At 32.4% G+C, this 27,998-nt stretch overlaps 6 protein-coding genes and 1 pseudogene across 6 annotated transcripts; 2 read left to right on the top strand and 5 right to left on the bottom strand.

Moving 5' to 3' along the window:
• Window positions 1–5,085: 5,085 nt before the first annotated feature.
• On the bottom strand, window positions 5,086–6,838 carry LOC124939562 (annotated as a pseudogene).
• A 618-nt stretch (window positions 6,839–7,456) lies between these two features.
• LOC124939560 (2S seed storage albumin protein-like) lies at window positions 7,457–7,964 on the bottom strand. The gene has a single exon (XM_047480023.1). It carries the CDS (start codon window positions 7,940–7,942, stop codon window positions 7,457–7,459), a length of 486 nt encoding a protein of 161 aa, XP_047335979.1. The 5' UTR covers window positions 7,943–7,964.
• A 4,444-nt stretch (window positions 7,965–12,408) lies between these two features.
• On the bottom strand, window positions 12,409–12,912 carry LOC124939559 (2S seed storage albumin protein-like). The gene has a single exon (XM_047480022.1). It carries the CDS (start codon window positions 12,895–12,897, stop codon window positions 12,409–12,411), a length of 489 nt encoding a protein of 162 aa, XP_047335978.1. The 5' UTR covers window positions 12,898–12,912.
• Window positions 12,913–14,531: 1,619 nt separating this feature from the next.
• Window positions 14,532–15,974, top strand: LOC124937728 (thiamine thiazole synthase 1, chloroplastic-like). Its single transcript, XM_047478047.1, has 3 exons — window positions 14,532–14,934; window positions 15,015–15,575; window positions 15,658–15,974. The coding sequence occupies exons 1-3, from the start codon at window positions 14,593–14,595 to the stop codon at window positions 15,820–15,822; spliced, it is 1,068 nt and encodes a 355-aa protein (XP_047334003.1). The 5' UTR covers window positions 14,532–14,592; the 3' UTR covers window positions 15,823–15,974.
• Window positions 15,975–17,408: 1,434 nt separating this feature from the next.
• Window positions 17,409–19,780, bottom strand: LOC124940019 (rab GTPase-activating protein 22-like). Its single transcript, XM_047480496.1, has 10 exons — window positions 19,565–19,780; window positions 19,362–19,457; window positions 19,184–19,287; window positions 18,778–19,118; window positions 18,612–18,700; window positions 18,397–18,502; window positions 18,216–18,313; window positions 17,886–18,128; window positions 17,722–17,805; window positions 17,409–17,658 (listed from the first exon to the last, which is right to left on the bottom strand). Exons 1-10 carry the CDS (start codon window positions 19,652–19,654, stop codon window positions 17,641–17,643), a joined length of 1,269 nt encoding a protein of 422 aa, XP_047336452.1. The 5' UTR covers window positions 19,655–19,780; the 3' UTR covers window positions 17,409–17,640.
• A 553-nt stretch (window positions 19,781–20,333) lies between these two features.
• Window positions 20,334–21,250, top strand: LOC124938109 (early nodulin-like protein 1). The gene is made up of 2 exons (XM_047478484.1): window positions 20,334–20,527; window positions 20,603–21,250. Exons 1-2 carry the CDS (start codon window positions 20,335–20,337, stop codon window positions 21,118–21,120), a joined length of 711 nt encoding a protein of 236 aa, XP_047334440.1. The 5' UTR covers window position 20,334; the 3' UTR covers window positions 21,121–21,250.
• Window positions 21,251–21,324: 74 nt separating this feature from the next.
• Window positions 21,325–23,317, bottom strand: LOC124938108 (tryptophan synthase beta chain 1-like). The gene is made up of 5 exons (XM_047478483.1): window positions 22,912–23,317; window positions 22,451–22,807; window positions 21,925–22,367; window positions 21,747–21,841; window positions 21,325–21,648 (listed from the first exon to the last, which is right to left on the bottom strand). Exons 1-5 carry the CDS (start codon window positions 23,245–23,247, stop codon window positions 21,473–21,475), a joined length of 1,407 nt encoding a protein of 468 aa, XP_047334439.1. The 5' UTR covers window positions 23,248–23,317; the 3' UTR covers window positions 21,325–21,472.
• Between the last annotated feature and the right edge of the window lie 4,681 nt (window positions 23,318–27,998).

Here is a 27,998-nt window from a genome sequence, read left to right as displayed (position 1 = left end):
AATCACGCGTAATACAATACACGTGAATTATATTACAACCACGTGAATTATATTGGGATATTCCAGAACATAATACACGTAATACACGTGTTTATATAAGTCACGTGAATTATATTACAACCACGCGAATTGCACCAAATGCATGAAATGCATACCTCGAAATTTTTTTGCCCATCTTCAACTGTCTTCTCCACCAAATTCCCAACATTCTCCATCTCCAACAAGAAATAGGTAAAGTGCGCGAATTGCACAAAATGCAAGAAATGCATACCTCGAAATTTTTTTCACCATCTTCAATTGTCTGCTCTTCATTGCCATTGTCCTCCCCCTCCCCAACAGTGGTTTTCTCCAAGAGACCAACAATGTCTTTTTCCTGTCCATCCTACAATAAACAGAAAAGCCCTTCAATTAGTCCAAATGCAAGAATTAGGAAAAGTGCGCGAATTGCACCAAATGCAAGAAATGCATACCTCAGTATTTTTAACACCATCTTCAACTGTCTTCTCTTCATTTTCATTGTCCTCCTCAACAATTTTTTTCTCCACAAGCCCAACATTGTCTTCCTCCTGTCCATCCTACAATAAACAGAAAAGCCTTCAATAAGTCGAAATGCAAGAAATGCACCAATTATACAAATGCAAGGAAATGCAAGAAATACATACCTCAACTTCATTATCCTCCACAAGCCCAACATTGTCTTTCTCCAAAATCAGCACATCATTGTCTTCCTCTTGTCCATCCTACAATAAACAGAAAAGCCTTCAATTAGTCGAAATGCAAGAAATGCACCAATTATCCAAATTCAAGGAAATACAAGAAATACATACCTCAACTTCATTCTCCTCCACAAGCACAGCATTGTCTTTCTCCAAAATCACCACATCATTGTCCTCAGTGTTCACCACATCATTCTCCCCTTGCTGTAGTTGCTTTAACATCCGTTTAATGACAATTATGTCATCTCTCATTTCGGTTTTGATGAGCCTTATTTCATTTCTCATTTCAGTTTTGAAGAGAGTCAGTTCCTTTCTCATTACAGTTTTGAATTCATTTAGCTCCTTCGAAAGTTGATCCAATCTACATCTATCGTGGGGAGTTGTTGCTGTTGGAGTTGGGGGAGAGGATTCTTCGTCTTCGTCTTCTTCTTCTTCTTCGTCTTTTCTACTCGTGGCGCTCTCGACAGAATAAGAGCTGCTGGTGCTGGTGCTGGGGGTAGGGTTGCGGGTTCTTCTTCTTGTGGAAGGTTTGGCTTTGGCTGGAGTAATTTGTCTTTTCTTCCTCATGACAGTTTTTTTATGAGGAACTCCATCGTCAATATCTCCCAATTTCCTCTTTCTGCAGTCAAGATCAAAAAAGACATCATAAACATTACCTCCCATATCTTCAAAGTCATCCCCAGCATATAAGATCTTCTCTTCTTCAGACAATTCCATTTGCTTAACAATCGTGCCTTGCAGGGCAGTTTGAAGATCAGAGGCAGTGCTCTTCCTCTTTGATTTGTACTGTATTATTCTTGGGCAGACAGGCTCTTCAGTTTGAAGGGTCGTTTTAATTGCAAGATTGGGGACAAAAGTTTGGATCACCTCATAAGTCCACACTTGTAAGGCTAGTGCGAACCCATATACGGTATAAGAAACATCGACATCTTTTTCTTTGTCTTTGTTCTTCTTCCCCGAGGCGGCATCCTTCTTCTGCAGATACAGCTGCCTGTAGCGATCAAGGTCTCTGCTCAAACCCTTCATGGTTGCTCTAAAGGCCACCTTTCCCCATGGAAAATTGAGGAAGGTGTCGATGTCATCGACCATGCTGAAGAGTTTCATATTTATTATCCTCCTCGGGTCAAGGGCAAAGAGATAATGGGAAACAAGGTATACCAGCCCCAATTTCCATGCATCTTCCCTATCAGAGCAGGACAGGAATTTTGAATGAAGGTCTGCTATTCTAATAAGTGGAATACGTTTAAAATATTTAAGAACCAAAGTTGGAGATTCTTCAACCTGGTTGAAAATTGTTTGCTCAGTAGGGAATCTCCCAAAATTGAGACCTGTAACCAATGCAAACTCCCTCATCCCGAAGCACAGCTCTTCTCCATTCACAAGGAACTTCATCTCCATAGAATTTGAGCTGGACTTCCTGAGGAGCATGTGGTGTATAATCATTCCTGAGAAACGCAGTAACGGGTGCCCTTTGAATAAGAATCTGAATTGGGTTTGCTCTACCCTTTCAGTTAGATTCATCTTGGCAAACTTGGCAGCAATATTTCCCATATTGGTTTTCCAGGATACCCTCCCAGCAAACTCGGGTATTGTAGTGGACTCCATCTACAAAACAAGGAAGAAGATGGGATCACCATGATAATTAGCAAAACAAAATAAGTATTTAATTAAATAGTAAGACCAACAACAAAAATGGAACAGAATAAATCATGACAGAAAATAGTTTGGTCCAGTTCAATCATAGCATCTAGTGTATAGATGCACATATATATTCCCGAGTCATCCACTCATCAAAAAGGATTTTACAATCAATGTATTCAATATAAGAACACTCATCTAGATGCAGTCTACAATTAAACATATTAACACTTGATCAACTTTTAGAAATGCATTCAATCAAGGTAAAAGTGAAAGATATATTTGCTTCCTATAGCAAGTGCAATATGGTCCAAGAAAGTGAACATACAGTGTGGATCATTTATGGCTTTTGATTCAGCACGGCAAATTAGGAGCACGTGTTGACTAAATTTCTTAATATAACATCGAAACCTGTCTCATTGGCATTCTATTAAGGTGCAGTAAAGCAGCAAAAGTTAAACCCTAACCCTAAATACCATTTCTTCACAAGCACATAACAAACACGAAACCTGTCTCATTGGCATTCTATTAAGGTGCAGTAAAGCAGCAAAAGTTAAACCCTAACCCTAAATACCATTTCTTCACAAGCACATAACAAAAACGGAAATGTCATTTCTTAAACGAGAAATGAATGAATAAGCGTGAAATGCATGCATGCAGAATAAGAACACTGATACAATACTCGTCATATACCCTAAAAGCATTTACACACATAAACGAAACCAGAACCAAACCCTAAACCCTAAATACATCAATATAAATCAATATAAACGGAATAATACACATCAACACCTAACCCTAACTATTAAGCCCTAAACTCACCGGAATATGTCAAAAAGACGGTGGAAAGACGATGATGTCGAATAGACGGTGGAAAGTCGAAGATGTTGGACGAGGAACGATGTTGAGGAACGATGATCTTGATCGATGTTGAAGGAAGTCGGCAGTTGAGAAGACGTGGTTTTGGAAGTCGGAGTGGGAGGGAGAATCGGGGTGGTTTTGTTTTAAATTAGGGCCAAAAAATTATATATACGACTAAAGACGCGATTTACCATGGACGCGATTTAATCTGAATCGCGTGAGTTCATCACCGCGATTTAGATTAAATCGTGTGCATGGTAAATCGCGTACATTTAAAAACGCGAATTACCAATCACGCGTTTCATCTAAATCGCGGTGATGAACTCACGCGATTTAGATGAAACGCGTGATTGGTAATTCGCGTCTTTGAGCGTAAGAAATGGCGCCGAAGGGGTATTTCCGACATTTCGCGGGGCAAAAGGGCCCTTTTTGCCAACTTTAGTAGGCGGGGGCCCTTTTTGGAATTTCCCCTGTTATGGGGGCCATTTCATCAAATTTCCCAATGTAATCTTATATTACATAATTTGTGTGTCTTAATCAGTGCCAGCCTCGAGTTTTGGGATGTCAATTTTGACAGCTAAAAAATGTTAAAAAAACATTTTGGTGAGGTTAGATAAAAATCTTTTACTTACATCCTAAACCACCAAGCTAAATTTATTTATGTTTAAAAAATACTAAAAATGTCTTTTATTTTAATAAATGGACCCGGTCTTAATATGAATGAAATAAATCGATAACAATTAAATGTATTTTCTATTAAAATGTTATTATCATAATTATAATATTTAATAATGTCTAGATTAATATAAATTATAAAGAATCCTAACTAAAATTGTACAAATAATTATTTTTTTCAACACATTCATATTAAAAAAAATAAGTGTCTAAATGATTTAAAGTAAACTTTTCTTAAAAGAGAGTCTTAAAAGAATTAAATTAATTAACAAAATAAAATAATATATATATGGAAAAAGAATATTTAAAACTTTCACTAATTTTTTTTCTTTTCAAGTTTTAACTTTAATCTAATGAAAAAAATGACAAGTCATATTTGTAAAAAATTTATAAAGAAAGAATCTAAATAAAAAAGTGTTTTACATGACATTGAGTTTTATGAAGGGTGTATAATCAAATTTTGAATATATATTTTTTTATTCAAAATTTAAACAACATTCAAATATATATATAATCACACTTAAGTACTCGCCACAATAAATAAAAAATGACATTATAATTTTTGAACTTATAATATATATCTTATAAGTGCAACTAACTAAGTTAATATAATTTTTATGATTTAACTTTAGCTAAGTATTTTTATATACATGAATATTTGATTTATTTATTTATAAATATTACATATAAATTTTGTATAATTTTAAAAATAAATAGTTTTAGTTTGCGAGTTTTAAAAAATTAGTTTGATTGACCCTAATAAGAGAGTCATTATCACGTGAAGTCATGTAAAATATTACAATATATATATATATATATATATATATATATATATATATATATATATTATAATAAATTTTTAAAAATTTCTTTCTCATGGGAAGTCATGTAAAGAGTGAGATTTATAGATACTCTGTTATATATAAATTTAAAAAATCTTAGTTTGGGTTTCTTCTCAAAATATTCAAATATACCAATTTACAAATAAAAATGTGTTATTTTCATACTGACTAAATATATTAAACCCCAATTTTGTTCCTTTTATTTTAGTTCAAGCCTTAAATCCAGTAATAAACAAGTTTGTCAAACATCAAAGCCAACAACAACAAAAAAAAAAAAGCTGTGAAAATGGAATCAATGATTGACAGTACTAAGTAGGAATAACAAGCTTATTGGACAAATTAAGGAATGTGATTTAAACCTGCACACATGTATTTCACAAGAGGAATATCAGTAAATTAGTGTATTCTTTCTTTTATATCTATGCCAAATAGTAAATATCTTCATGGTCCACTCCAGTTATATTTTAACTGGATCTATATATCAACCGCGTCTAGAGGGTCTGGGCGAGTTTTATGTACATGTCCGAATGTTCCTAATCGATCTAAATCAAGACTCTCGAACTCTTCCATCACCAACAAGACATCTTCTTGGCTGATCTTTCCCATCTCCTTCAACTTGTATATGACAAATTCAGCAACTCTGTTGTGCCAAAAATAAGCAAGAGTAATTAACATAAGAAAAAAGACAACAAAATAAACATTTTAAAGACATTTATTCAATCTTACTATTATTATTACCCTACAACCCCATCATTGTCAATATCAGCCCTCTCTATATCATTGCTTGTCATGTTTTTCCCAATAACCCATTTGGCCAATTCCTTCTGTCTCCTTTCAGTGTTCATCTCTGCAATACAAAATACAAAGGAAAAATTGTCCCAAGAGTAACGTTCCTGTCAAAATCCAAAACACTGCGAAAATACGTCCAGCTTGTGTTGAGAAGCTCTTATATCCATACCCAAGAGTTGTAATAGTAGAACAAATGCAATAGAAAGCATCCATAAAATCGAGCTTTTCTACCATTACCAGAAATATTGTCCCTGTTATAACTATCATCAATATCTGAAAGGAAAAGACCTTAAGACATTTGTATTTTGCTTTATTGGCTTCCATCTCCATTTAAATTTCTACACCATAAACATGGTCTATTATCATGATGATGCAATATCTTAACCAGCAGAGCTTCCTGTTGGAATTTTTTGGGTCACTTGTATAATAAATAATTGTGCATATGTCATATTTAATATAAGCCAAAATTATGGCTTATGGTGTATTTGTCATGAATATAAAGTGAGGATACCTAAGTGGCATTTCTAATTTTATGAAGGGGCTAAATTAGAAATTGCCAAACCATAATAACTAACTTATTGTTGGTTATATGTAATGGTAATGGTCCCCATTTGAAGAAATGTCAATTCTCCTTTGCGTCTACATCAACAGAGAGAGAAATCTATTGATTTACTTATCAAATAGAAGAACCATTCTACATAAATAAAGTCTAAAGAAATAGATTAAAGACTTTTTTCTATTACAAAGAAAAGAAGGAGAAGATTCATGCGATTAATTAAGGTACGCTTCCGCCGCATTCAGATTTAAATTTCTCACATATTAAATTAGGATCTAACCCTTCCCGTTTCTCAACCAAGTAATCAGCTTAGTATAAAAACGACCAAAGCCAAAACACATGCAAGAAGCTTTGAGGGAACACTGCTAGGAACAAGGTTACCATAACCCAACCGTTGTCATAGTCACAATACAGAAATAAACAGCATCAAGAATCCCATTTGTTTTCTCTCCTGAAATTTGATTTCTAACGAGGTAGAAACAAATTGTGCCAATCCCCATGTAGCCAGCTAAGAATAGCGTTACTCTCCTAAAACTTGTATGGATTCCTCCAGTCAATTTATGAGGAAGACACTTATTATCATCATTATCATTATGACGATGATGATGATCAATTTCAGTGGGGGAAAGATATTGCACCGTAGAAGCACTTTCACTTCTGCGAATTCTTCTTCCTTGAAAATATCTGTTTTTAATGGTTTGAGGTATCTGATCTAATGATCCTGAGAGCAATGGCTGTTTTGAATTGCTATCAACCAACATACTAAGAAACCCTGAAAATAGTTTGGTTTTAAACTTTAAGCGAAATGTTACAAAATGAAATTAGATAAAATATTGTGCATCAAAGCTACAATTATCTATGGAAGAGAATCATTGAACAAAGAAATTTCAGCAAAATAATCACTCCCATTCATTTCCACCAAGTCCCCTGTTTTTCTTGATTTGTTCAACTGTAGGAATTCACATATCCCAGCTGAGAATTCCTTTCTGCAGAAGAGTTGGCGAAACATGTAGTTTCTCTCACTATTGATCATTTATTTATTTCCATCTAGCCACAATAGAGATCAAACTCGATTGCAGTAATTGATTAAGGATGGTAGAGTTGTGGAAAAAGGATCACATTCTGATTTACTTTCTTTGGGTAGAAATGGTGCATACTACTCTCTTTTGTAAAACTTCAAACAGGCAATGCTGCCACTGTGTAGTTGTCTAGAAACCTCTTCAGTTGCTGTTAGTTTTTTATATAGAAAAAAACACACATTTGCTTATTTATTATTATATAGACTGAGAGAATACATTCAATCTATAGCTCTAGGACAGGACACGACTGAATCCGCCTAATCTTAATTTATTACTATTTTAAGATATTTTGGTAATTGATCAGAACCATCTGGGGCTTCTTTCGAAGGTGCAGCTTCGTGGGCTCACGTCGCATCTTGATGGAAGTCTCTCTGCCTCCTCGATAATCCTCTGCTTCTGCCTCTGCTCAGTCTGGCCTCTTTCTCCTCCGCGTGTCTGTTGTTGTTGTTGCTGACGGACGGCTTCTTGTAGTCCCTTGCAGCGGCATTGCTCATCGATGTTCCTTAGTTGCTGGCAGCATTGATCTAGGTATTGCTCCTGATCATCATCGTTGTTGTCTGTGGACATTTCCAGCACGGATGATTGTCTGCGGGATTTCTCTTTAAGGTGCATCTGGCAGTGGCGGAGCTGTTGCTGTCTCTGGATCTGTTCCTGGCATCTCTGTTGTGGCCGTGCAGGGTTAAAGTCTTCCTCCTCCTCTATCACGGTCACGATGGTTCTGAAGGCAGTTGCCACGTGGGCAAGAGCGAAGAGGGCTAAAAGGGCGAAGATTGTGAGCTTTGCCATGATGATCGATGATGGAATTGTTGTTAATTAGATGATAGATGGTTGGTGATGAAAATGGAAGGAAGGGGGATGAGTTTATATACATGTTCTAGTGTAGGTGCATGGTGAGAACGTGGAGCAGATCATGAATCAGCATTCCTTAGTGTTGTGCATGGAGGACAGCTTCTTACCTAAGATGTCATTTTTTTAGGCATCCATCTGGACCATCTCTTGTGCATTTTTGGTAGCTTGCTGGACGGCAGCTAGACACTAGTATAGATTCATTCACAAACAAATGATTCTAGGAATTTAATGATAAAAGTAATACATAAGAAATTAAATTTCACGAAATATAAAAGAAAAAAATTTAGTACTTTAAACAAATATCTTAATCCTAAATTTTATAGAATAACAGTAATTTTAACTAAACTAGTAGAAACTAGTATGTAATCTAATGATTTGCACGAATAATGATATAAAAACCTAAAAAAATAAATTACTATGAAAATGTTGTAGCATTTTTAATTACTTTCACATATATATTCAAATTAATCACGGCTCTCGACCGGGCAATCCGGACACTTTTGAAAATTATATATATATATATATATATATATATATATATATATATATATATATATATATATTTTGTTAAAACGTCATGCGTTCATCAAATTTGGTGTTGAATTTAAAATATAAAGTCTTATTATCTTAATTAGTTAAAGGGTTGTATTTGTTTTTGTTGGTTTACAAATTCGAAACATACCTATAACATTTTTACTTTTATTTTTAATCGTTTTAAGTTTATGAGCGGTCAATCCACAATCCGACTCAAACATTTTTTACTCTTACATATATATCCAAATTAACCACAACTCTCGATTCGGCAATCCGGATATTTTGAAAATTAAGCATCATTAATTATATATATATATATATTTAATATTCATTTACTTGTTTCTTAATATTAATTATAAATAAAATTATTTTAAAAATCAATTAAAGATTTATTTATAAAAAATGTCAACTTATTACAAATAGTATATAGTACAAAATGCATTCAAACGTAAAAAATTTAAATGCAAATAAGATCGAAAATTTTGTATCACGTACAAGCCTCAATTTTTCGGATTAAAGCGAACGCGTGTAACATGAATAATTTGAGACGAACGTACCCATAATTTTTCCCTTCGGAAACTCTTCTATTTCTTTCTTTCTAGATCGTCCACCATATGATAAGGGAAATGGTTTTCAGTTGTCCATGATGTTGTTGCTAGAACTTCATTCAATCAATTTGACCCAGAAGTCGGCAACATTTGTTAGTGTATTCCATTGAAAATGAATGAGGTTTTGCAGAAGAACCATATGTTTTTGGCAATGTCACAATGAAGAGGAATATGATCAATGAATTCCTCACTCTTCAAACAAATATTGTATCTACAAGAGAGATGAAATCCTTTCTTTTTCAGTTTGTTAGATGTTAAGACTTCTCCGTTGATAGTTTTCTAACCCAAAAATGAGAATTTTGATGGAATTTTTTATTTTCACACATCTTTCCGAGAAAACGGGATGGAGTCCTTTGGAGGGACACGTGATAAATGTAGCTAGTTTTAAAATTTGGAGAGTCAGTTAGAGAAAACTTGTTGTCGGTTTCCAATTCAATCAAAACATGGGTAATAACATCTATGAGGAGAGTTTGTCTCCCCTCCTCTTCGATGAAAAATCGTCTATTTAAATGAATTCTCCAAACAATTTGATTAGATGTGAGACGAAAACAGTTTGTCATTTTAGTTTCGTTTTTACTAAAGATCTCGAAAAGATTCTGATAAGAGTTTGGCAATTTTCCACTAGAGTGACACGAATAATTCTAGAAATCAATTTTCTTACCATTACACACCATAAAAATTAGAAGAGTTTGAAACTTCTCTTATGTTTTAGTGATACGACCCATAGACTTCTACCCACAAACTTTCTCTCAAAGAGAGGCATTCATTTGTTATCTCGAAATCTGTACTTTGCGATGATTGTTTTTTTTTCAGAGGTGTTGTCGTTGAGAAATCTCCACCACTATTTACAGAGGAGCAAAATGTTAAAAAGAGATAAGTCCTTAATTCTGAGTCCGTCATCAACAATGTCAAACTTTGTTGTGTTCCATATCACCAAGTAAGTGATTTTAGAAGAGTTATAGATGTCCCAAAAGAGATTCCTAATGATTGTGTCAATATTTTGTTGGTCACCGATGTAGGGATAAGAAAGAGTGACATAGTTAATGTTGAGATTGTGGCGAGAGAGTTCTTAATGGGACCAACCTGTCGCCTTTAGAGAGAAGTTTGTTCTTCCAAAAATCAACCTGATTCCATTTTCTCGATCATAGAATTCTAAATCTCTTTGCAACTAAATTTAGTATTGAGAGGGAATGCGATATATTTCGATGGGAGATAACCAATTATAAACCCAATAATGTCGGTCAATGACTGAGTGTTAAGAACGTTATTGATGGAAAAATTCAGACTTTTCTATATTAATCTTCAACCCTGAGCATGCCTAAAAATGAATAAGAGTATTCTGAAAAGAATGAAGGTTTTCCGTTGTAAGCTTAGTAAAATAAAGAGTTCCGTCAACAAAAAAAAAAGTGAAATATGAAGTTGGGTTTTCTCGTCATTCTCATATTAATCCCCATAAAAAGACGGTTGAGGTGTTCTTTGTCATGCGGACGAGTTTTAAATTTTGGGTAAACGAGTCAGAGTTTTCTTTTATGAAAACGAGTTAGGGTATAAATATTTTTTTTGGTATTTTTCTCTTAACATAGTAAGATTGAGAGAGAGTGAACAAATCTAGGGTTTTCTGATTCCTTCTTTGTTCTTTGGCTAATTCAGAAAGAGAAAGGTTAGGGGAGCTGTTGATTGTGGAGTATTCCAATCATTCTTAATGTAATCACTTCTTTTATTTGATAGTATGACATTTAAGTTTCTACTATTGACATTTCTTTGATTTAGTGAAACTTATCCCTCCCGTGGACGTAAGTCGATTTTGATCGAGACACGTATATTGTGTTGTTATTGTTTTGTGATATTTCAGCTCTTGGTAAATCTGTTGTTCGTCATAGACGATATGGAAACTGATTTTTTACATATTTGATTTATAAGAAGATTCGTAGTCTTGCTGTTGCAAAACCCAACAAAGACTAGTGTTGATGGCCCTCTCAAATAACTTTGACAAACCTTCTCCACTAGGAAAAGAGGGGTGATAAATGATCCTCTTGTATAAGCCCTCGAGCTCTTGAAAACCTATACACTATGTCGTTGATAAAAATTGAGAACTTAGGTTTATTAACATAAGTTTTGATCGAACTCCTTCATTTCACTCCAAAACTCATCTTCACAAAAGGAGAAAAGAGAAAATCCCAACTGACATGATCGAAAGTTTTTTTATATCAAGTTTACATAGACATCTCGTCCTCTTTCTTTTAGTAATAGAGTCAATAGACTTATTTGCAATGAGAGAATCATCGGTGATCTGTCTATCTTGTATGAATGTCATATGGTTAGGATAAATGAGTTCTAGCAAAAAAAAATCTTTGAGTCTATTAGTTAAAGTTTTCGCTAATATTTTATTGAAGTTCGTCACAAAGTTAATATGTTTGAAGTGTTTGAATTTCTTAGCCCTTAAATCTTCCTAACAAAGACAATTAAGCTAGAATTCCAATATTTTTCAATAAAGTCATAGCATGAAAATGTTTGGACAAACTCAAATAGCCTTCCTTAATAAATTCCTAAGACTCTTTAAAGAAAACGATTGTGTATCAATTCGGACCATGTGATTTGTCTCCATCACAACTTGTAATAGTTTCCCAAATTTTATCGATTGTGAAATCTTGCTCGATATAGGACTTTTGTTGCTCGCTAATTTCTTAAAGTCGTTTCCTTCCAAAATCGGCATCTCGCAAACAAGGCTATGTGAGAAGACTCATAAAAGAGAGAATAGAATCCCAAATTGAGAATTAAGAGAACCAAAGTTGAGTCGTCCTCAAACTTTAATGAAAATTTGGAGACTTTTAAGTTTAAAAGAAATTATAAACAATGGTCTCTTACAACCGGTGAGTGATTCATCAATTTGGCCTGAAAAGATGAATAGTTGTTGTAAAGAAATCTGTCGATGCCCTATAATGCTAGCCACAATACAGAGATCAAACTCTATTGCAGTTATTAAGGATGGTAGAGTTGTGGAAGAAGAATCACATTCTGATTTACTTTCTCTGGGTAGAAATGGTGCATACTTGATACTACCAGCAGGCAATGATGTCACTGCTTAATTGTCTAGAATATGTCTTCAAAACTCTTTTCTTTGTATTATTATTATTAATATTACAGTTGTTGTTAGTTTCTTATATAGAAAAAAACACACATTTGCTTATTTATTATATAGACTGAGAGAATACATAATATTTATCCAATCCATAGCTCTAGGACAGGACATGACTGAGTTGATCAGAACCGTCTGGGGCTTCTTTCGAAGGTGCAGCGTCGTGGGCTCACGTCGCATCTTGATGTAAGTCTCTCTGCCTCCTCAACAATCCTCTGCTTCTGCCTCTGCTCAGTCTGACCTCTTTCTCCTCCGCGTGTCTGTTGTTGTTGTTGCTGACGGACGGCTTCTTGTAGTCCCTTGCAGCGGCATTGCTCATCGATGTTCCTAAGTTGCTGGCAGCATTGATCTAGGTATTGCTCCTGATCATCTTCGATGTTGTCGTCTGTGGACATTGCCAGCACGGATGATTGTCTGCGGGATTTCTCTTTAAGGTGCATCTGGCAGTGACGGAGCTGTTGCTGTCTCTGGATTTGTTCCTGGCATCTCTGTTGTGGCCGTGCAGGGTTAAAGTCTTCCTCATCCTCTATCACGGTCACGGTGGTTCTGAAGGCAGTTGCCAGGTGGGCAAGGGCGAAGAGGGCTAGAAGGGCGAGGATTGTGAGCTTTGCCATGATGATGATGATGGAATTGTTGTTAATTAGATGATAGATGGTTTGTGATGAAAATGGAAGGAAGGGTTGGTGAGTTTATATACATGTCCTGATGTTCTAGTGTATGTGCATGGTGAGAACGTGGAGCAGATTATGAATCAGCATTCCTTAATGTTGTACATGGAAGACAGCTTCTTACCTAAGATGTCAATTTTTCAGATTCCTTAAGTATTTGTATTATGAACTAATGTCAGTTAAATTGGCCAGTATCCAAGATACCTTTTTTCTTTTTTTTATCTAGTTTAACCAATATCTTGATAAGTTTTTTTTTTTCACTTTAATATGCATAGCCTAGTTTTCTTATTTCTAATTTAGTGAAGTCATAATAAAATTATAAAAAAAAATATTTAATTTGACCTTTCTAAAATATTTAATAACTGTAAACTTATACTTTATTAATATGTTTTTTTTTTAAATTGGGCTGTCCTGATATTGGACTGCCGAGTTTACTGGGTTACCAAATACCTCTGATTACAAAAGTTATCATAACAATTATTGAATTTTTTTACTACAAATAATACATTACCATTTTTTAAATCTTTTATATAGATTTAGATAATAACTTTTCTTTATTTCACTTTAATTTCACATCTATCTTTTTATTATTTTTAAAATCTTTTATATAGATTTAGATAATAACTTTGATCTATTTCACCTTTATCTTTTTATTACTATACAAAACTTTTGAATTGATATTATTTATCGCATCTCCTTTTATTAATAGTATTATAAAGTATAAATATATTTTGTGCTAGTAATAACTAATTAATAATGTTATTTCAAATTAAAATTATTTATTAATTTAAATAAATGAATTAATCCTAAACTTATAAAAATGATTTTAAATCAATTAAATATTTACTATACATTTACTCATTTCTAATATTAATTTTGTAGTTTCATTATATATTTTAAGGAAATTTATTAATTTATATTTTAAACAAAAGTACTAATACCATGTAAACTCTATTAAATTAAAATGAGAGATTCTGTGCATGCATAAGTATTTTTTTATAGAAAAAATTGAAATAAATTTGTTTTAAAATAAATAACAATAATATTATGATGCAATAAAATGAACGTGGTCCTCGTTGATTTGACATGGGGAAAGAAAGGTCCACTAAACAAATAACAATTGGCAATAATATTGTAACCTTTTGAAACAGATATTTTTTTGTATACACAAATTTGTGTCTTTTCAATTTTTGTGTTTTGTTTTTTAGCATAAAGTAACAAGCTTTTTTATGTAATTGTTAATCAACTGTCTCTTTCTTTCTGTTACCCATTTCTAGACCCTTCAAATCCTATCCCCTATCTATGATGATGAAAATTTGTAAATATGTTTGTTTTAAAATATATATATTTTATAAAATAATGAGAATTTAAGTTAAATTAATACACAATCTCAATCTGATTCTGATCAAATAAATAAATTTAGATTTCATTCTATAAGTGTACAAGTAAAATATAAAAATTTAATCATAATAATTAATAAGGCACCTACCCATCACCATTTGATTTATTGCCTTATTTTGGGCCAAGAGATTACGATATTTTCTATGTTGTATAAATCTACTCCTTCCTTCAATCCTTCATCTTCCATCTCTCACTGAAACATCTTTCTTTCTTCGTCAGAGCTCACTTTTTTTTACAGAAATGGCGACCATGGCTACCACTCTCACATCTTCTCTCTCCTCCAAGTCCAAGACTTCATCTTTCTTGGAATCATCCTTCCATGGCATCGCAGTTTCTACCCCCACCCGCGTTTCCCACCCCGTCAGATCTTCTTTCTCTGTATCCATGTCTGCTTCCTCTCAAGCTTACGATCTGAACTCATTCAAATTCGAACCCATCAAGGAATCGATCGTATCCCGTGAGATGACCAGACGTTACATGACCGACATGATCACCTACGCCGACACTGATGTCGTCGTTGTCGGCGCCGGATCTGCCGGTCTCTCATGCGCTTACGAGCTCAGCAAGAACCCATCTGTTCAGGTCTGAAATAGATTTCTTAAAACAATCGTTTCTGGTTTAATTTTCATTTCAGTGTCATTTATGTTTAAATCCATGTTTAGGTAGCCATAATTGAGCAATCTGTGAGTCCGGGAGGAGGCGCGTGGTTGGGAGGACAGCTGTTCTCGGCCATGATTGTCCGCAAACCGGCTCAGGCTTTCTTAGACGAGATCGGTGTTGAGTACGATGAGCAGGACAACTATGTCGTGATCAAGCACGCGGCTCTGTTTACTTCGACCATCATGAGCAAGCTCTTGGCTAGGCCAAACGTGAAGCTGTTCAACGCGGTGGCGGCGGAGGACTTGATCGTGAAAGGAGGAAGAGTTGGAGGGGTGGTGACGAATTGGGCTCTAGTCTCGATGAACCACGACACACAGTCGTGTATGGACCCGAACGTGATGGAGGCGAAGGTGGTGGTCAGCTCGTGCGGGCATGATGGTCCGTTTGGAGCAACCGGTGTGAAGAGGTTGAAGAGCATTGGAATGATTGACAGCGTTCCTGGAATGAAGGCTCTTGACATGAACACGGCGGAGGATGCCATTGTTAGGCTGACTAGGGAGATCGTGCCTGGGATGATTGTAACTGGAATGGAGGTCGCTGAAATCGATGGATCTCCAAGAATGGTAAAATACAAAACACAAACACAAATGAATTCATTTTTTGAACAAGATTGGATTCTGAATTGGGTATTTTGAATATGTGCAGGGGCCTACATTCGGGGCGATGATGATTTCAGGGCAGAAGGCGGCTCATTTGGCTTTGAGGGCGCTTGGACTGCCAAACGCCTTGGATGATGCTTCGTATGCAGGAAGTTTCCGACCGGAATTGATGCTCGCATCCTCTGAGGTGACTGAAGTTGCAGAAGCTTAGAGATGAAGATGAAGAAGAAGAGATGGAGTGAATTCCATTTTCATGCAAAACCCCCCTCCCTTGTTTAATAAAGTAGTGGAGATTTGTGGTTTCTTGTTGGGTTCTAGACGTTTTGGCAATATGAATTATGGTTATGCTATTTACTTTCTCAATATTCGCACTAATTTTGGATTTGGGATTCACTCTTACAATTGTTCAAAATGTTTTCTATGTGAAAAAAAACAAGATAACAAACTAGGGTAGATCTGTTCTTGAAGAAAGCTTGAACTAATACCCTTCTCCAACCCACATAAAAACTCACCCAAAATGGTTTTTTCACTCCAACCCATATCCAAATTCACCCTCAAAATGGGTTTTACATTCACAAACTTGATTTTTTTTTAAAAATTATAATTTAATCCTTTAATTATTAATATAGATTAATTTTATATATTTAGTTTTTATATAATTTATTTATATGCTTAAATTTTTTTTATAACATATTTCTTTTACATATCACAAATTAATAATAATAAATAATATTGATAGAAAAACAAAATAATTTTATTAAAATAAAACACAATGTAAAAATAAAAAACAAAATTACAAAAAAGAGATTCAGATTATTAAATGAATATTTAATATAAATTATTTAATGATGTCTAATTTGGTGTAATTTCTTACTCACTAATTTGCATTTATTGATGTTTAATTATTAAATAAATTTAATTATCTAATGATGTTTAATTATTTAATGATGTTGTAATTTTATTTTATTTTGTATTGGGTAATTTACATTTATTTAACTTTATTTAATTTATTTATTTTAAATGTATAAATTATTAATCTATAATTAATTTTATCGTAATTTTCTCTAATTAAATAGAAAAAATGTTAAATATATAGGTAGTAATTTAGGGATGGCAATAGATATCTTACTCATCAAGTAGTGAAGTACCCAGCAACGAACACAATGAGTATCTATATTTGTATTATCATTCCTAATTCAACGAATATCTGATCTCCGACGGGTATCCTATTATCCGATTAAAATATAAATTTATATTTATTATTTTATAATATATTAAAAACACAAATGAAAATATTATTATTTGTATAATTATGTTATAAAAGTTGGAAAAAAATTAGAGATAAGATTGTAATATTTTTCAACTTGATAAAAAGTGAGTATGAAAAATAAAATATTTTGTTATTAAAGAAATTGAAGATAAAGAATAATGAGAAAGAAAATTAAAATAATGTTGATGTGTAGTGTGGGTATAGATAAAATAAATAATATAATTATTGTAAATTTGTAATAATTATAACGATGATAATTTAAAAAATAATTTTATACTTTAACAAATATATATATATACTCGTACCCGACTATCAGTACCACGGGTAAAGGTATACACTTTTATTAATTTATGAAATTATGAAAAAGTTATAAAATTGGGATGAAAATAAATATTCCTAGAATATTCTCTTAATTTGAGAATGAGTTAAAGATTGAAAACTGTTTTAATCTGTGACTACTTCCATTTTGAATTTAAGGACTTGTGTTTAGTTAGGAAATGGCCTAAGTAGATTTCAAACTCAAGTCAAATGCCCCAAGTTTTGAGCTGATTGGGTTAGGGATTTCAAGTGTAAACATTTAATTGAATTGCATATAAAACTTAATTATGTTAGCAATTAATCGCATATAAAACTACATATGTTATGGTACAAAAGTGTAAAAAATCTATTCAACTCTCTCTTTTCTCATTAGCCATGGACTACAGTTTCTTTACCCTTCAAGCCCCCATGCATTGGAAGCAACTGTGAGATCTGAAGATTTCATGGCGGCTTCTTCACCTGCAGAGAAGAAGATGAAGAAGAAAGCCAGAAAGATCCGCTAAATTATGAAATAGGTTTTACCTTCTTCAAGTATTTCTTGTGTAGCTTCATCGCTCCCGTGCATGCTTTCCTCGCGTCAAGATTTCCAGTCATTTCATTCAAAATCTACTCATTATTAGAAACAAAGATTAATTAATAAATATAATAATCATGATCCAGATTCTAGATTATATATAGATAGATACCTTAACAACATCATCGAGTCCCCGAGCCTCGGCCACAAGCTTGGCGCTTTTATCCTTAAGAACACTGGCCACAAGAAAAACCGAAATGGGCAAGGGAGCTTCCCCAACTTTTCCCCCGCTTTTCATAACCTCTCTTTCGAATTTTCCATAATGCCGTATTGATTTCGCCCGTCCTTTAGCTTCATCATCTGGGTCTTCGTACATTGCAAACATCTCTGGATCATACTCCAAAGCCCACATCATCTGTTCTTGCGATCAACTTATATAGGTTAGTTAGTTAGTAGTACTACCACTTACCACGATCAACTTCAATTTCAATCAAATTCATACCTCCCAAAGATTGAGAGAATCCCCAAAAGAAAACTCTCGACGAAACAACACCATAAGCATCCGCACAGCGAACAGATAATCACCTCCTCCCAATTCCTCTGAAACACAAATTAAAGATTTAACACCAACAATTTCATGCAGAAGAAACCCACGAAATCTGAATGAATGAATGAATAAATACCCAGATGCTGGTGAAGCTTTGGGTCGATAACTTGTGTAACTGAGGCCAAACTTCCAAGTTGTGTTTCCACTCCCATAGATCTATCAGTCGCTCTGAAGTTTGCTCTCTTTAATTCAAAATAACAAAAACAATCCCATTAGCTAACTAGCTAGCTTTTATACCCATTGTCATCAACAACACAAGATGATGATGATGATGATGAAGAACCCACTTACAATTCTGCGCATAAATCTCTCAAAACACCAAAATGCATCTGCTTCATCTTGGAAAAGCATTATCATCGGGGAACAAAGATCACTCATTCCTGCATACCCACAAGTTTTTTTTAAAGTAAGAGCGTAAAAACGATAGATTGTTTGTTTGGCTGATTGCTTTTCTCACCTTGACAATAACCAACATCAGTATCAAACCAAGAATAGACAGACAGAATGTCCCAAAGCTTGGCCAAGTTGTCTTGTTTCTCATAGAAAACCAGGGTCCTGTCTGTTCGAACAACGTCAAGACCTATTTGATGCAGAGTGAGCTTCCACTCTAAGATCTTCTTATCAGTCTCCTTGACCATGGTTATTGGTTCTCCATTCTCCAACTTCAATTGCTCAAGGACTATAGGATCTTGAGAGGGTTCACCATTTTCTAATAATATGGGTGCAGTTACGTATTTACCACTCCCAATCATAGGAAATAGGTTGCGACATTCTGCCTTTAGCACCGTGTACCTAGCCCTGAATTCCATATCATCATTTCATATCAATAATAGAAAAAAAAACTAGTTAATTAATTAAATTACCGTCTGTCTTCTCTTAATTCATCTCGTTCTTCATACGTGCTCTTTGGATCATAACTTCCCAATAGAAATTCCCAAACTTCTCCTCTGATATCGGGATGAATCCCCTGATTAATTGAATTCATTCATGAGTTTGCATGGGATTTTAATAAATTAAAGAAGAAATGTAATATAAACTTACTCCGCGATGGATTCGGTCAAGGGTCCTTCCAATATCAACATAGCCTTCTGGACTGAAGGCCGCCTTCCATTTTCGGACGCTTAAGGTCTTCCCAGCCTGCAGAAGATTGCATATAATTGAACATGATTCATGTTGATCAAGTTGGAGGAAGAATTAAAAGAAAAAATGCATGGATTTGATTGATGATCGATCATGCAGCAGACCTTGATTTTGAATTTGGTTTTGGGGACATCTGTGCATTCGGCACGGACCTCATAATAGCTATCAGTTGGGATATCGGCTGCCCTCCACATCTGGTTGGGACCAATTCAAGCTATCTACCAATGATCCCGGCAAACTTAAACAAACCCACCTAACCTTTGATCAATCGAATTAACGTTGTTGGTTTGTATAGATTTCCTGATCTGTCCACTAATTGAATCAATGTTATTATTATTATTAAGGTTGTTTAGATGGATCATGAGAAGATTGGGGTGGAAGAAGACGGCCGGGGGGATATTAATTAATTAATTTATTATATATATTAATGGATGTGATAATTTGATATCTCCCTCCCGTCGACGTCCAACAGCAGCAACAGCAGTTATTTTATATGTTTTTCTCTCTACCCTTTAAAAAAACAGCAATAATGAATGCTCTATTTTTCTTTTACCATAATATGCACGACAGCCCACAAAATCAGGTACTACCTAGGAAAGAAACAAACAAACCGGGGTTCTAAAATTGACCTGAATTGATTATTTAATATTATTATTTTCTTCTTTTTCAAGGTTTCATTGCAACTTAAATCACAAGGCATGAATATTCTTCACATTAGTCAAGCAAAGTATATAAACCCGTAAACAAAAAAGTGTAAAAAGCTTCACTGCCACAGCTGCTTTCAAACTGCACTACTTAAACCCATTTCCATGAAGCAAATCTCAACGCTTCCAAACACTAATTCTCTCTATACTTGTTTAATTTCCCAATGGAAATGGGTTTGAAATCAAATAAACTGCATCTCCTTTTAGCCATATTCAGTCTTCTTCTTCTGCTGCTGATTAATGCTGATTCTTACGAGTTCAAGGTCGGAGGCTCGAACGGGTGGAGAGTACCCACGGATTCAGATCCTGTCAACTACCATCAATGGTCGGAAAAGAATCGGTTTCAAATTGGTGACACTCTTTGTAAGCAAGCTCTTTTATCAGTACAGATTTCAAACAGAATTCCCATTTTTTTATCTGACATAATTCTCTTCGCAGTGTTTACATATGAAGGCGGCAAGGACTCAGTCCTATACGTATCCAAAGAAGATTACGACAATTGCACCACATCAAACCCAATTGACATGTTCACCAACGGCTACAGTGTCTTTAAGTTCAACCATTCAGGACCTCACTATTTCATAAGTGGAACAAAAGACAACTGTCTTAGAAACGAGAAGACACAAATTATTGTCCTGGCTGATCGGACAAACCGGTCATCATCAGCATCATCTCCAGCACCTTCTTCTTCCCCACCAATAGAACCACCTTCTTCTTCCCCACCAATAGAACCGCCTTCTTCTTCCCCACCAATAGGTTCAACAGAAATGTCACCTCCTTCCCCTGCTCCCATCGGTCAGGAAGCTCCATCTCCCCCACCAGCTGGATCAGTTGGGATCATAAACCCATCTTCAGAGAATCCTCATAAAAATAGCGCAGCGTCTTCAACCATTAAGAGTGTTATTAGCTCCATGGGAGCTTTCCTCTGTTCATATGTTGCTCTTTCTGCTCTCTAAGTGATTCCTAAAAACTTTATTTGTTTCTCCTTTTAAAGGTTGTGTTTTTATTCGACACTTGTCGACGATTGAATGTTTGATTGATTTGATGATATCCGAAATAATAAAAATTATGTATTTATCTTGCTTATTCCAATTGAAAGACTAAACATGATTAGCACCAAACAAAAGACAGATTCAGAAATTTAGCTATGAAACAGAGACAAGCCATACCCATTTAGCATTTTGTACTAATTTATTCAATTGCATGATGTATCAATCTTATGAAGAACCTGATTAAGTAAAATTACAGTATAGAGTTTGCTGGCCTGGATTAGCAGCATTATTGGAGTTTGTTTGCATAAAAAAATTACTAGACCTGCAAGAACTTGATGGCTGTATGAACATCCTTGTCTCCTCTTCCGCTGCAGTTTAAAACCACTTTAGTTCCATCGGGTAGAGTCGGACACAGCTTGTCAAGATAAGCGAGTGCGTGAGATGTCTCAAGAGCCGGGATTATTCCCTCCAAACGAGACAATCTCTTAAAAGCTGCATTTCGCATAATAATAATAATAATAATCAACATCAATTAATCAATGACCAAACACAACAATTTTTGAATAATAAACAATAGGTTACATATATACCTTCTAATGCCTCTTCATCAGTGACGCTGAAGTATTGAGCACGTCCTATATCCTTTAAGAAACTATGCTCTGGTCCAACTCCAGGATAATCCAGCCTATTCAAGAAGAAAAAGAAGATAAAGACTTATTAATTGAATCTTTTTAAAGCTTGAAAGAAATCTGATAGCTTTATATATACCCAGCACTAATGGAATGAGGCTCGATAATTTGTCCATCTTCATCCTGCAACAAATAACTCATTGCTCCATGCAAAACTCCGACCTCCCCTTTAGTAAGAGTAGCCGCATGCTTACCACTGTCCAGACCAAAACCAGCAGCTTCAACACCAATCAGCCTAACATCTTCGTCATCAACAAATTCGTGAAACAATCCCATCGCATTTGAACCGCCCCCAACACAAGCAACAAGAATATCCGGCTTTCCACCCCATTTTTCCAAGGCTTGTTTCCTTGTTTCCTTCCCAATTACCGCGTGAAACTCTCTAACCATCAATGGGTATGGATGTGGTCCAGCAACAGATCCCAAAATATAGTGGGTCGATTCCACGTTAGTTACCCAATCTCGAATAGCTTCTGATGTAGCATCTTTCAACGTTGCTGTCCCAGAATGAACTGCTCTAACCTATATCATCATCCAGTTTAAGTTAAGATTAATCTCTGCAAACAGAAAGATTTGTAGAAACGAAACAGAAACATAAACAGTACCTCAGCTCCGAGAAGTCTCATTCTGAAGACATTTAGAGATTGTCTTTCCATATCCTGAGCACCCATGTAAACTATGCATTGCAAGCCAAATCTAGCGCAAACAGTTGCAGTTGCAACTCCATGCTGACCTGCTCCAGTTTCAGCAATAATACGTTTCTTACCTAGACGCTTGGCAAGCAAAGCTTGACCAACAGCGTTGTTGATTTTGTGAGCTCCAGTATGGTTCAAATCTTCTCTCTTGAGGTAAATATGCGCCCCTTCACCATTGGAACGCTTATAATGCTCGGTTAGACGTTCAGCAAAGTAAAGAGGGCTCTCCCTACCAACATAATCTTTCAAAATACCAGCCAGCTCATTCTGCCACGTAAAATTAAACTCACATGAATCAGAGAAATCACAATCTGTATCTTCTTGTCGAAATCATATATAAATGGCAAGAAAGAATGACAAATAATATAAACCTGGAATTCTTGGTTATTTGCGACTGAATGGAAAGAAGCTTCGAGCTCAGTTAGGGCAAACATTAGAGTCTCGGGTACGTACTTGCCACCAAACTTACCGAAGCGACCGAAAGAATCCGGTCTGAGGAGAATCGAGTCATCATGGTACTTTTCGTCCTCCTGTACTGGACGAGCGGTGAATGTGCAGGAAATCGGATATCCCTTACTGGGTTGAGGTTTGATTTGATCGAGCTTGAGTGACATGGGAATCGAATTAGTATATGGTTTCGGTAGCAAATGAGATGAAAATGACGATTGATTGATTCTGGTAGCAGCGTTTATGGAATGAGCAGCCATCCGCGAGAAGAACAGAGGGTGAAAGATGGGTATTGATGAGAATTGTTTATGATTATGAAAACAGAGCTTTCGATTGATGAAGATGATGAGTTTAGTATGTAATTTATAATCACTATTTCAGTCTTCACAGCAGACGAATACAATCTATTAGAGATTGCCTTAATCTCCTTCAAAGAAAAAAATCCTTATTCTAAAATTAACCTAGGTACAATAGTTTTTACAAAAATAATCTTTTAGGGGTTGCGCTTAATATATTTTTTCTATTTTTCTTGTTCTTTGTTTCTTTCTCTCTTCTCTTTAGACAATACGATTCATGAAATTCAATCATCTTTTTTTTTGCGTGGTTACAAACGGTTTTTTTCAGATGTGGCGCGGTTACATGCCGTTTTTTCCAGATGCGACAGGGTCTTGACCCTACATCGCGTTCTGCCTTGTGTGGTGGTTACAAGCGGTTGGAAGAAGAAAAATATATTAAGGGCAAACGAGTAATTTGTTAAACCCAAAATGTTATTTATAAAAATAATTATGAGATTAGGTTATTTTTGGAATTTGTCATGTTTTAAGTGTCATCTCGTTATATTTTCCTTAATCTAATTATGATGTAGATGGATGAATTATTTGGCTTTATCATTATCTTATAATTTTTTTTTTCTTTTTAAATTATACAACCTTTTTTTAACTATTAATTAATAAAAATATTAAAATAAGTTTATTTTATTATTTATAATATTTCATAAAATTAAATATCGATAATTTAATTATTTAAATAAATAATTCACTTTTACACCAACCATGCTGATAAAAAAAATTCCTAAAAAATAAAATTTAGATTGCTATAATCTCTTCATGTATATACTTCCTCAAATCACATGACATGGCAGGTTTATCATGTTAAATTATATTATTTTAAAAACAATTTGATTGATAACAAAATAAATTTTTTTAGGAAAAAAATATTAGTATTTAATTATTTGAAATTTTATAATAAAAAATATTTTGATGTTTTAATTTATAATAGAATAAATTATTATTTGAAACTCAAACTTGAGATATTTTTATTATACAAGGATTAAGTGTGTCGTATAATAATGACGTGTCACCATCACTACCTTCACTACCTGTAAAATGAATAAAGAGTAAGGAGAGAGTTAGTTCGATGCTACCCATACAAACAATGCATTCTCTCTCAAATTGGAAGGAATAAGAGAAGGAATAACGTGTTAAAAAAAAAAAAAAACTCTCTATTATCTCTTTCTTCCCATTTTTTCATTTTTCTAATTTATCATATTTATAAAATATAAGAAATATCAATTATATTTTTTTTGGATTTTTTCAAAAAATAACAATTATCTATTTTTTATTATTTTTAATTAATTCCACACATTACACATTTTTTAAGGTTTTTAAATTTGCATTCAACAACTTGAAACTTGTATATTTTGAAGAAAAAAACACTTCATTTAAACATAAATAAGTTCAAGTTCAAGTTCAAGTTCAAGTTGGTAAATCGTGCACAAAATTATGTCGTTTTAAAATTTTATGAAAAATAAATACCAAATTTTTATATTTTCTCAAATCTTCGGTGAGATCACACTTTTTTTAATCACCAAAATTATTTTCGAAAAATTAGAATGTGTAGATCTCGAAAAAATATCCAGTTTAAAAAAATATATATGTTCAAAACATATGTAAATATAATTTTATTTATAAATGTGAAATTATTTAGAAAAAACAAAAAATAATAATGCTATTATTAATTCAAGTATAGTATAATACCATTCAAAAATTGAATCAATTTTAATGAAAGAACCTCAAATAACAATTTGAACATTTATAATATTGGATGGAACTAATAGATATTTAGAATTTGCCAAACATTTTGTTTGGGTATATTTTATTTATAGGTTTGATTTATTACCAAATATTAGTACAATATCAACCAAAATTAGTAATAAATGGTAAGATGGGTTTGATTTTTTTATTATTTTTTTTAAGTAAAAGAAAATAATTATAAACTTAAAATTAATAATTAAGAGTTTTGAAATGCATAACAAAAAAAATCTAAAATCGTATAAATTCAAAATAAATAATAATTTTAATTTTAATAAAATAATAAGAACTAAATTTAAAATTTTAGTATAACTATAATAGATTAAATAATTTATTGCAGGATACAAAATTAATTTATAAAATAACATTTTTATTAATCAATATATTAACATATTATTTAAATAATTATAAAATTAATTTTAAGATTAAGATAAAATAATATTTAGTTTTTAAATTTTAGGTATTATACTTTATTTTTAATAATATATTTAGTAATTTAAAAAAACTATTAGAATAATATATTTTAAAATGAAGATTTTGAAATAAATAAAAATAATAAAAATAATATTAATAATATATTCAATATATGACCTAATTGTTAGTTGGAGTTCTTATCAAATTAGGTTGCAACTTTAAATTATGCCATAAAGGCTAAAGCTAAAAACTAATGCGTTTTTACACTAGAATGAATGTTAATAATATTTAGTTTTTAAAATTTAGATATTATATTTTATTTTTAATAATATATTTAGTAATTTAAAAAAACTATTAGAATAATATATTTTAAAATGAAGATTTTGAAATAAATAAAAATAATAAAAAAAATATTAATAATATATTCAATATATGACCTAATTGTTAGTTGGAGCTTTTATCAAATTAGGTTGGAATTTTAAATTAGGCCATAAAGGTTAAAACTAAAAACTAAGGCGTTTTCACATTAGAATGAATGTTAATCTTTTTTTAACTTATAATTTACTTAAATTTGCATTTGCAAATAATTTGAACTCTTCTTGTCTTGAGTCTTGTCTTGAGTGTGGAAAATTATCACTTTAACCATTCGACAATTTATGATTTAGGTGTTTTATTTATAATTTTGTGTATGCATATTGTTGTATATATTTTATAACTAATAAAATTTTGAAATTTTAAAATTTTGATTTTTTTGGGATAAAATTCACTAATGTTAAACTCTTTTTATTAATAAGTTAAAACTATAGTTTTAATATAAAAAATATTATTTATTATTTTGTGTTAAATATAAAAGGTAGATAAATAATCAAAAAAATTAATTAATTTTTAATTATTTTTTTAATATAAAAAATATTAATTATTCGTCAAATATAAATTGTAGACAAATAATAAGAAATAATAATTTATTTTTATTTAAATATATCGCTAATTAAGTTATATATATATATATATATAATATAATTTTAAAAAATGGTTCATATATATATAATATAATTATATAAAAAAAATGGTCTATATATATATATAATATAATTATATTATATAAAAATAATTAATAAATTTTTTATTCATATATATAAATATTTATTAAAAAAATTATAATAAAATACTTATTATTTTAATATAATAAAATTAATTTTTTATTCTTCAAATTTATTAAATCGTTAATGAATATAAAAAGTCTTATCTGTTTTCAACGGTTCTACGAGCCGCAATTTAAATTTTAAGCATTATTATTATTATATATTTTAATTCTTAATATTAGGGAGTGAAATTATTAATTTTAGACTTACCAATTAATTAATCCATATCCAATCTCTCCATTTAGGTCGTATACCTTACATGAGCCTAGCCTTCCGGTCAAAAAACCGTTAGGCCTTGTTCTCTTTAGGTTATTTAAAAAATCTATACAAAATTTATTTTCCAATCAATCACTTCTCACCAATCACATCATTCATATCATTAATCAAAATACAAAAATACCTTCTATTTTAAATTATTATTTTTTATTTTATTTATATATATATTAATACCCTTTAAGTCTTTTTACCAAAAATAATCATTATTTTCTTAAAATCATCACCCATCATCCAATCTTTCTCTCTTAGTTTTTTAAAAAACCCACAACGAACAAGGCCTTAATCCTGTCCATTTTATTTTCTCTTTGAGTTTTAAATTGATTTAATTATTAAAATATTAATTTTATATTTAAAATTTAATAATAATAAAGTAAAAATATTTTAATATTTTAATTTATAAAATTAATAATTTAATAGTTATAATGATAATAACGTACTTAGGTAGCGTTTGTTATACTGTATTAGTTATATAGGTATTAATTGTAAGGGGTATAAGTTGTTAAGGGGGTATTAAGAAGTATAAGTTATATATGTTATTTGTATTTGGTTGAAAGTATAAGAAGGTTATAAATTGTATAGATTTAATGATTTTGTGTTTGGTGGGTAGTATAAAAATGTTGTATAAAATGTAAAAGACGATTTTGCCCTTAATATTTATATAAATTTAATTTAATTGTTAAATTAATATTTACTTAATTTTATTTTATTTTTATAATTTTTCTTCATTCATGTGTTTTTTTTTTATTATTACGTGTAATTTGTAAACACATCTTGTATTATGTTATAAAATGTTGTTAACAAAAAAAGGAGATCTTTGTTCATCTTAAATAATAAGACTTTGATTTTCACTTCTAGTTTTGTATTTTTATATTGAAATCTTATACTCTTTTATCTAATTTAAAAAAACAAGTTTCTTATCACGGTATTAAATTATGACTTTAATAATAAGTAATTTTTTTTACCTCATTTAAAAATATACTAGCTAGTTGTTAAAGAAAATAATTCAAAACCAAACTGCTTACACACTAGTCACATAATTAATAAGATAATAACATAATTATATAGATTCAGACAAATATAATTATCAAA

This window comes from Impatiens glandulifera, chromosome 5, assembly GCF_907164915.1.
Source record: "Impatiens glandulifera chromosome 5, dImpGla2.1, whole genome shotgun sequence".
Taxonomy (NCBI): Eukaryota; Viridiplantae; Streptophyta; class Magnoliopsida; order Ericales; family Balsaminaceae; genus Impatiens; species Impatiens glandulifera.
This window is presented reverse-complemented; position numbering and strand designations above follow the sequence as displayed.

Coding starts and splice junctions, on each gene's coding strand:
- LOC124939559 (XM_047480022.1), bottom strand. CDS start 12,897: ATGGCAAAGCTCACAATCCTCGCCCTTCTAGCCCTCTTCGCCCTTGCC.
- LOC124939560 (XM_047480023.1), bottom strand. CDS start 7,942: ATGGCAAAGCTCACAATCTTCGCCCTTTTAGCCCTCTTCGCTCTTGCC.
- LOC124938108 (XM_047478483.1), bottom strand. CDS start 23,247: ATGGCTGCTCATTCCATAAACGCTGCTACCAGAATCAATCAATCGTCA. Junction 22,368..22,450: donor TGAGACTTCTCGGAGCTGAG/GTACTGTTTATG, acceptor ATGATGATATAG/GTTAGAGCAGTTCATTCTGG. Junction 21,649..21,746: donor TGATGAAGAGGCATTAGAAG/GTATATATGTAA, acceptor TGCGAAATGCAG/CTTTTAAGAGATTGTCTCGT.
- LOC124937728 (XM_047478047.1), top strand. CDS start 14,593: ATGGCGACCATGGCTACCACTCTCACATCTTCTCTCTCCTCCAAGTCC. Junction 14,935..15,014: donor GCAAGAACCCATCTGTTCAG/GTCTGAAATAGA, acceptor ATCCATGTTTAG/GTAGCCATAATTGAGCAATC. Junction 15,576..15,657: donor TCGATGGATCTCCAAGAATG/GTAAAATACAAA, acceptor GAATATGTGCAG/GGGCCTACATTCGGGGCGAT.
- LOC124940019 (XM_047480496.1), bottom strand. CDS start 19,654: ATGTGGAGGGCAGCCGATATCCCAACTGATAGCTATTATGAGGTCCGT. Junction 18,314..18,396: donor AAAGCTTCACCAGCATCTGG/GTATTTATTCAT, acceptor TTTGTGTTTCAG/AGGAATTGGGAGGAGGTGAT. Junction 18,129..18,215: donor ATTCTCTCAATCTTTGGGAG/GTATGAATTTGA, acceptor TCGCAAGAACAG/ATGATGTGGGCTTTGGAGTA.
- LOC124938109 (XM_047478484.1), top strand. CDS start 20,335: ATGGGTTTGAAATCAAATAAACTGCATCTCCTTTTAGCCATATTCAGT. Junction 20,528..20,602: donor TCAAATTGGTGACACTCTTT/GTAAGCAAGCTC, acceptor TTCTCTTCGCAG/TGTTTACATATGAAGGCGGC.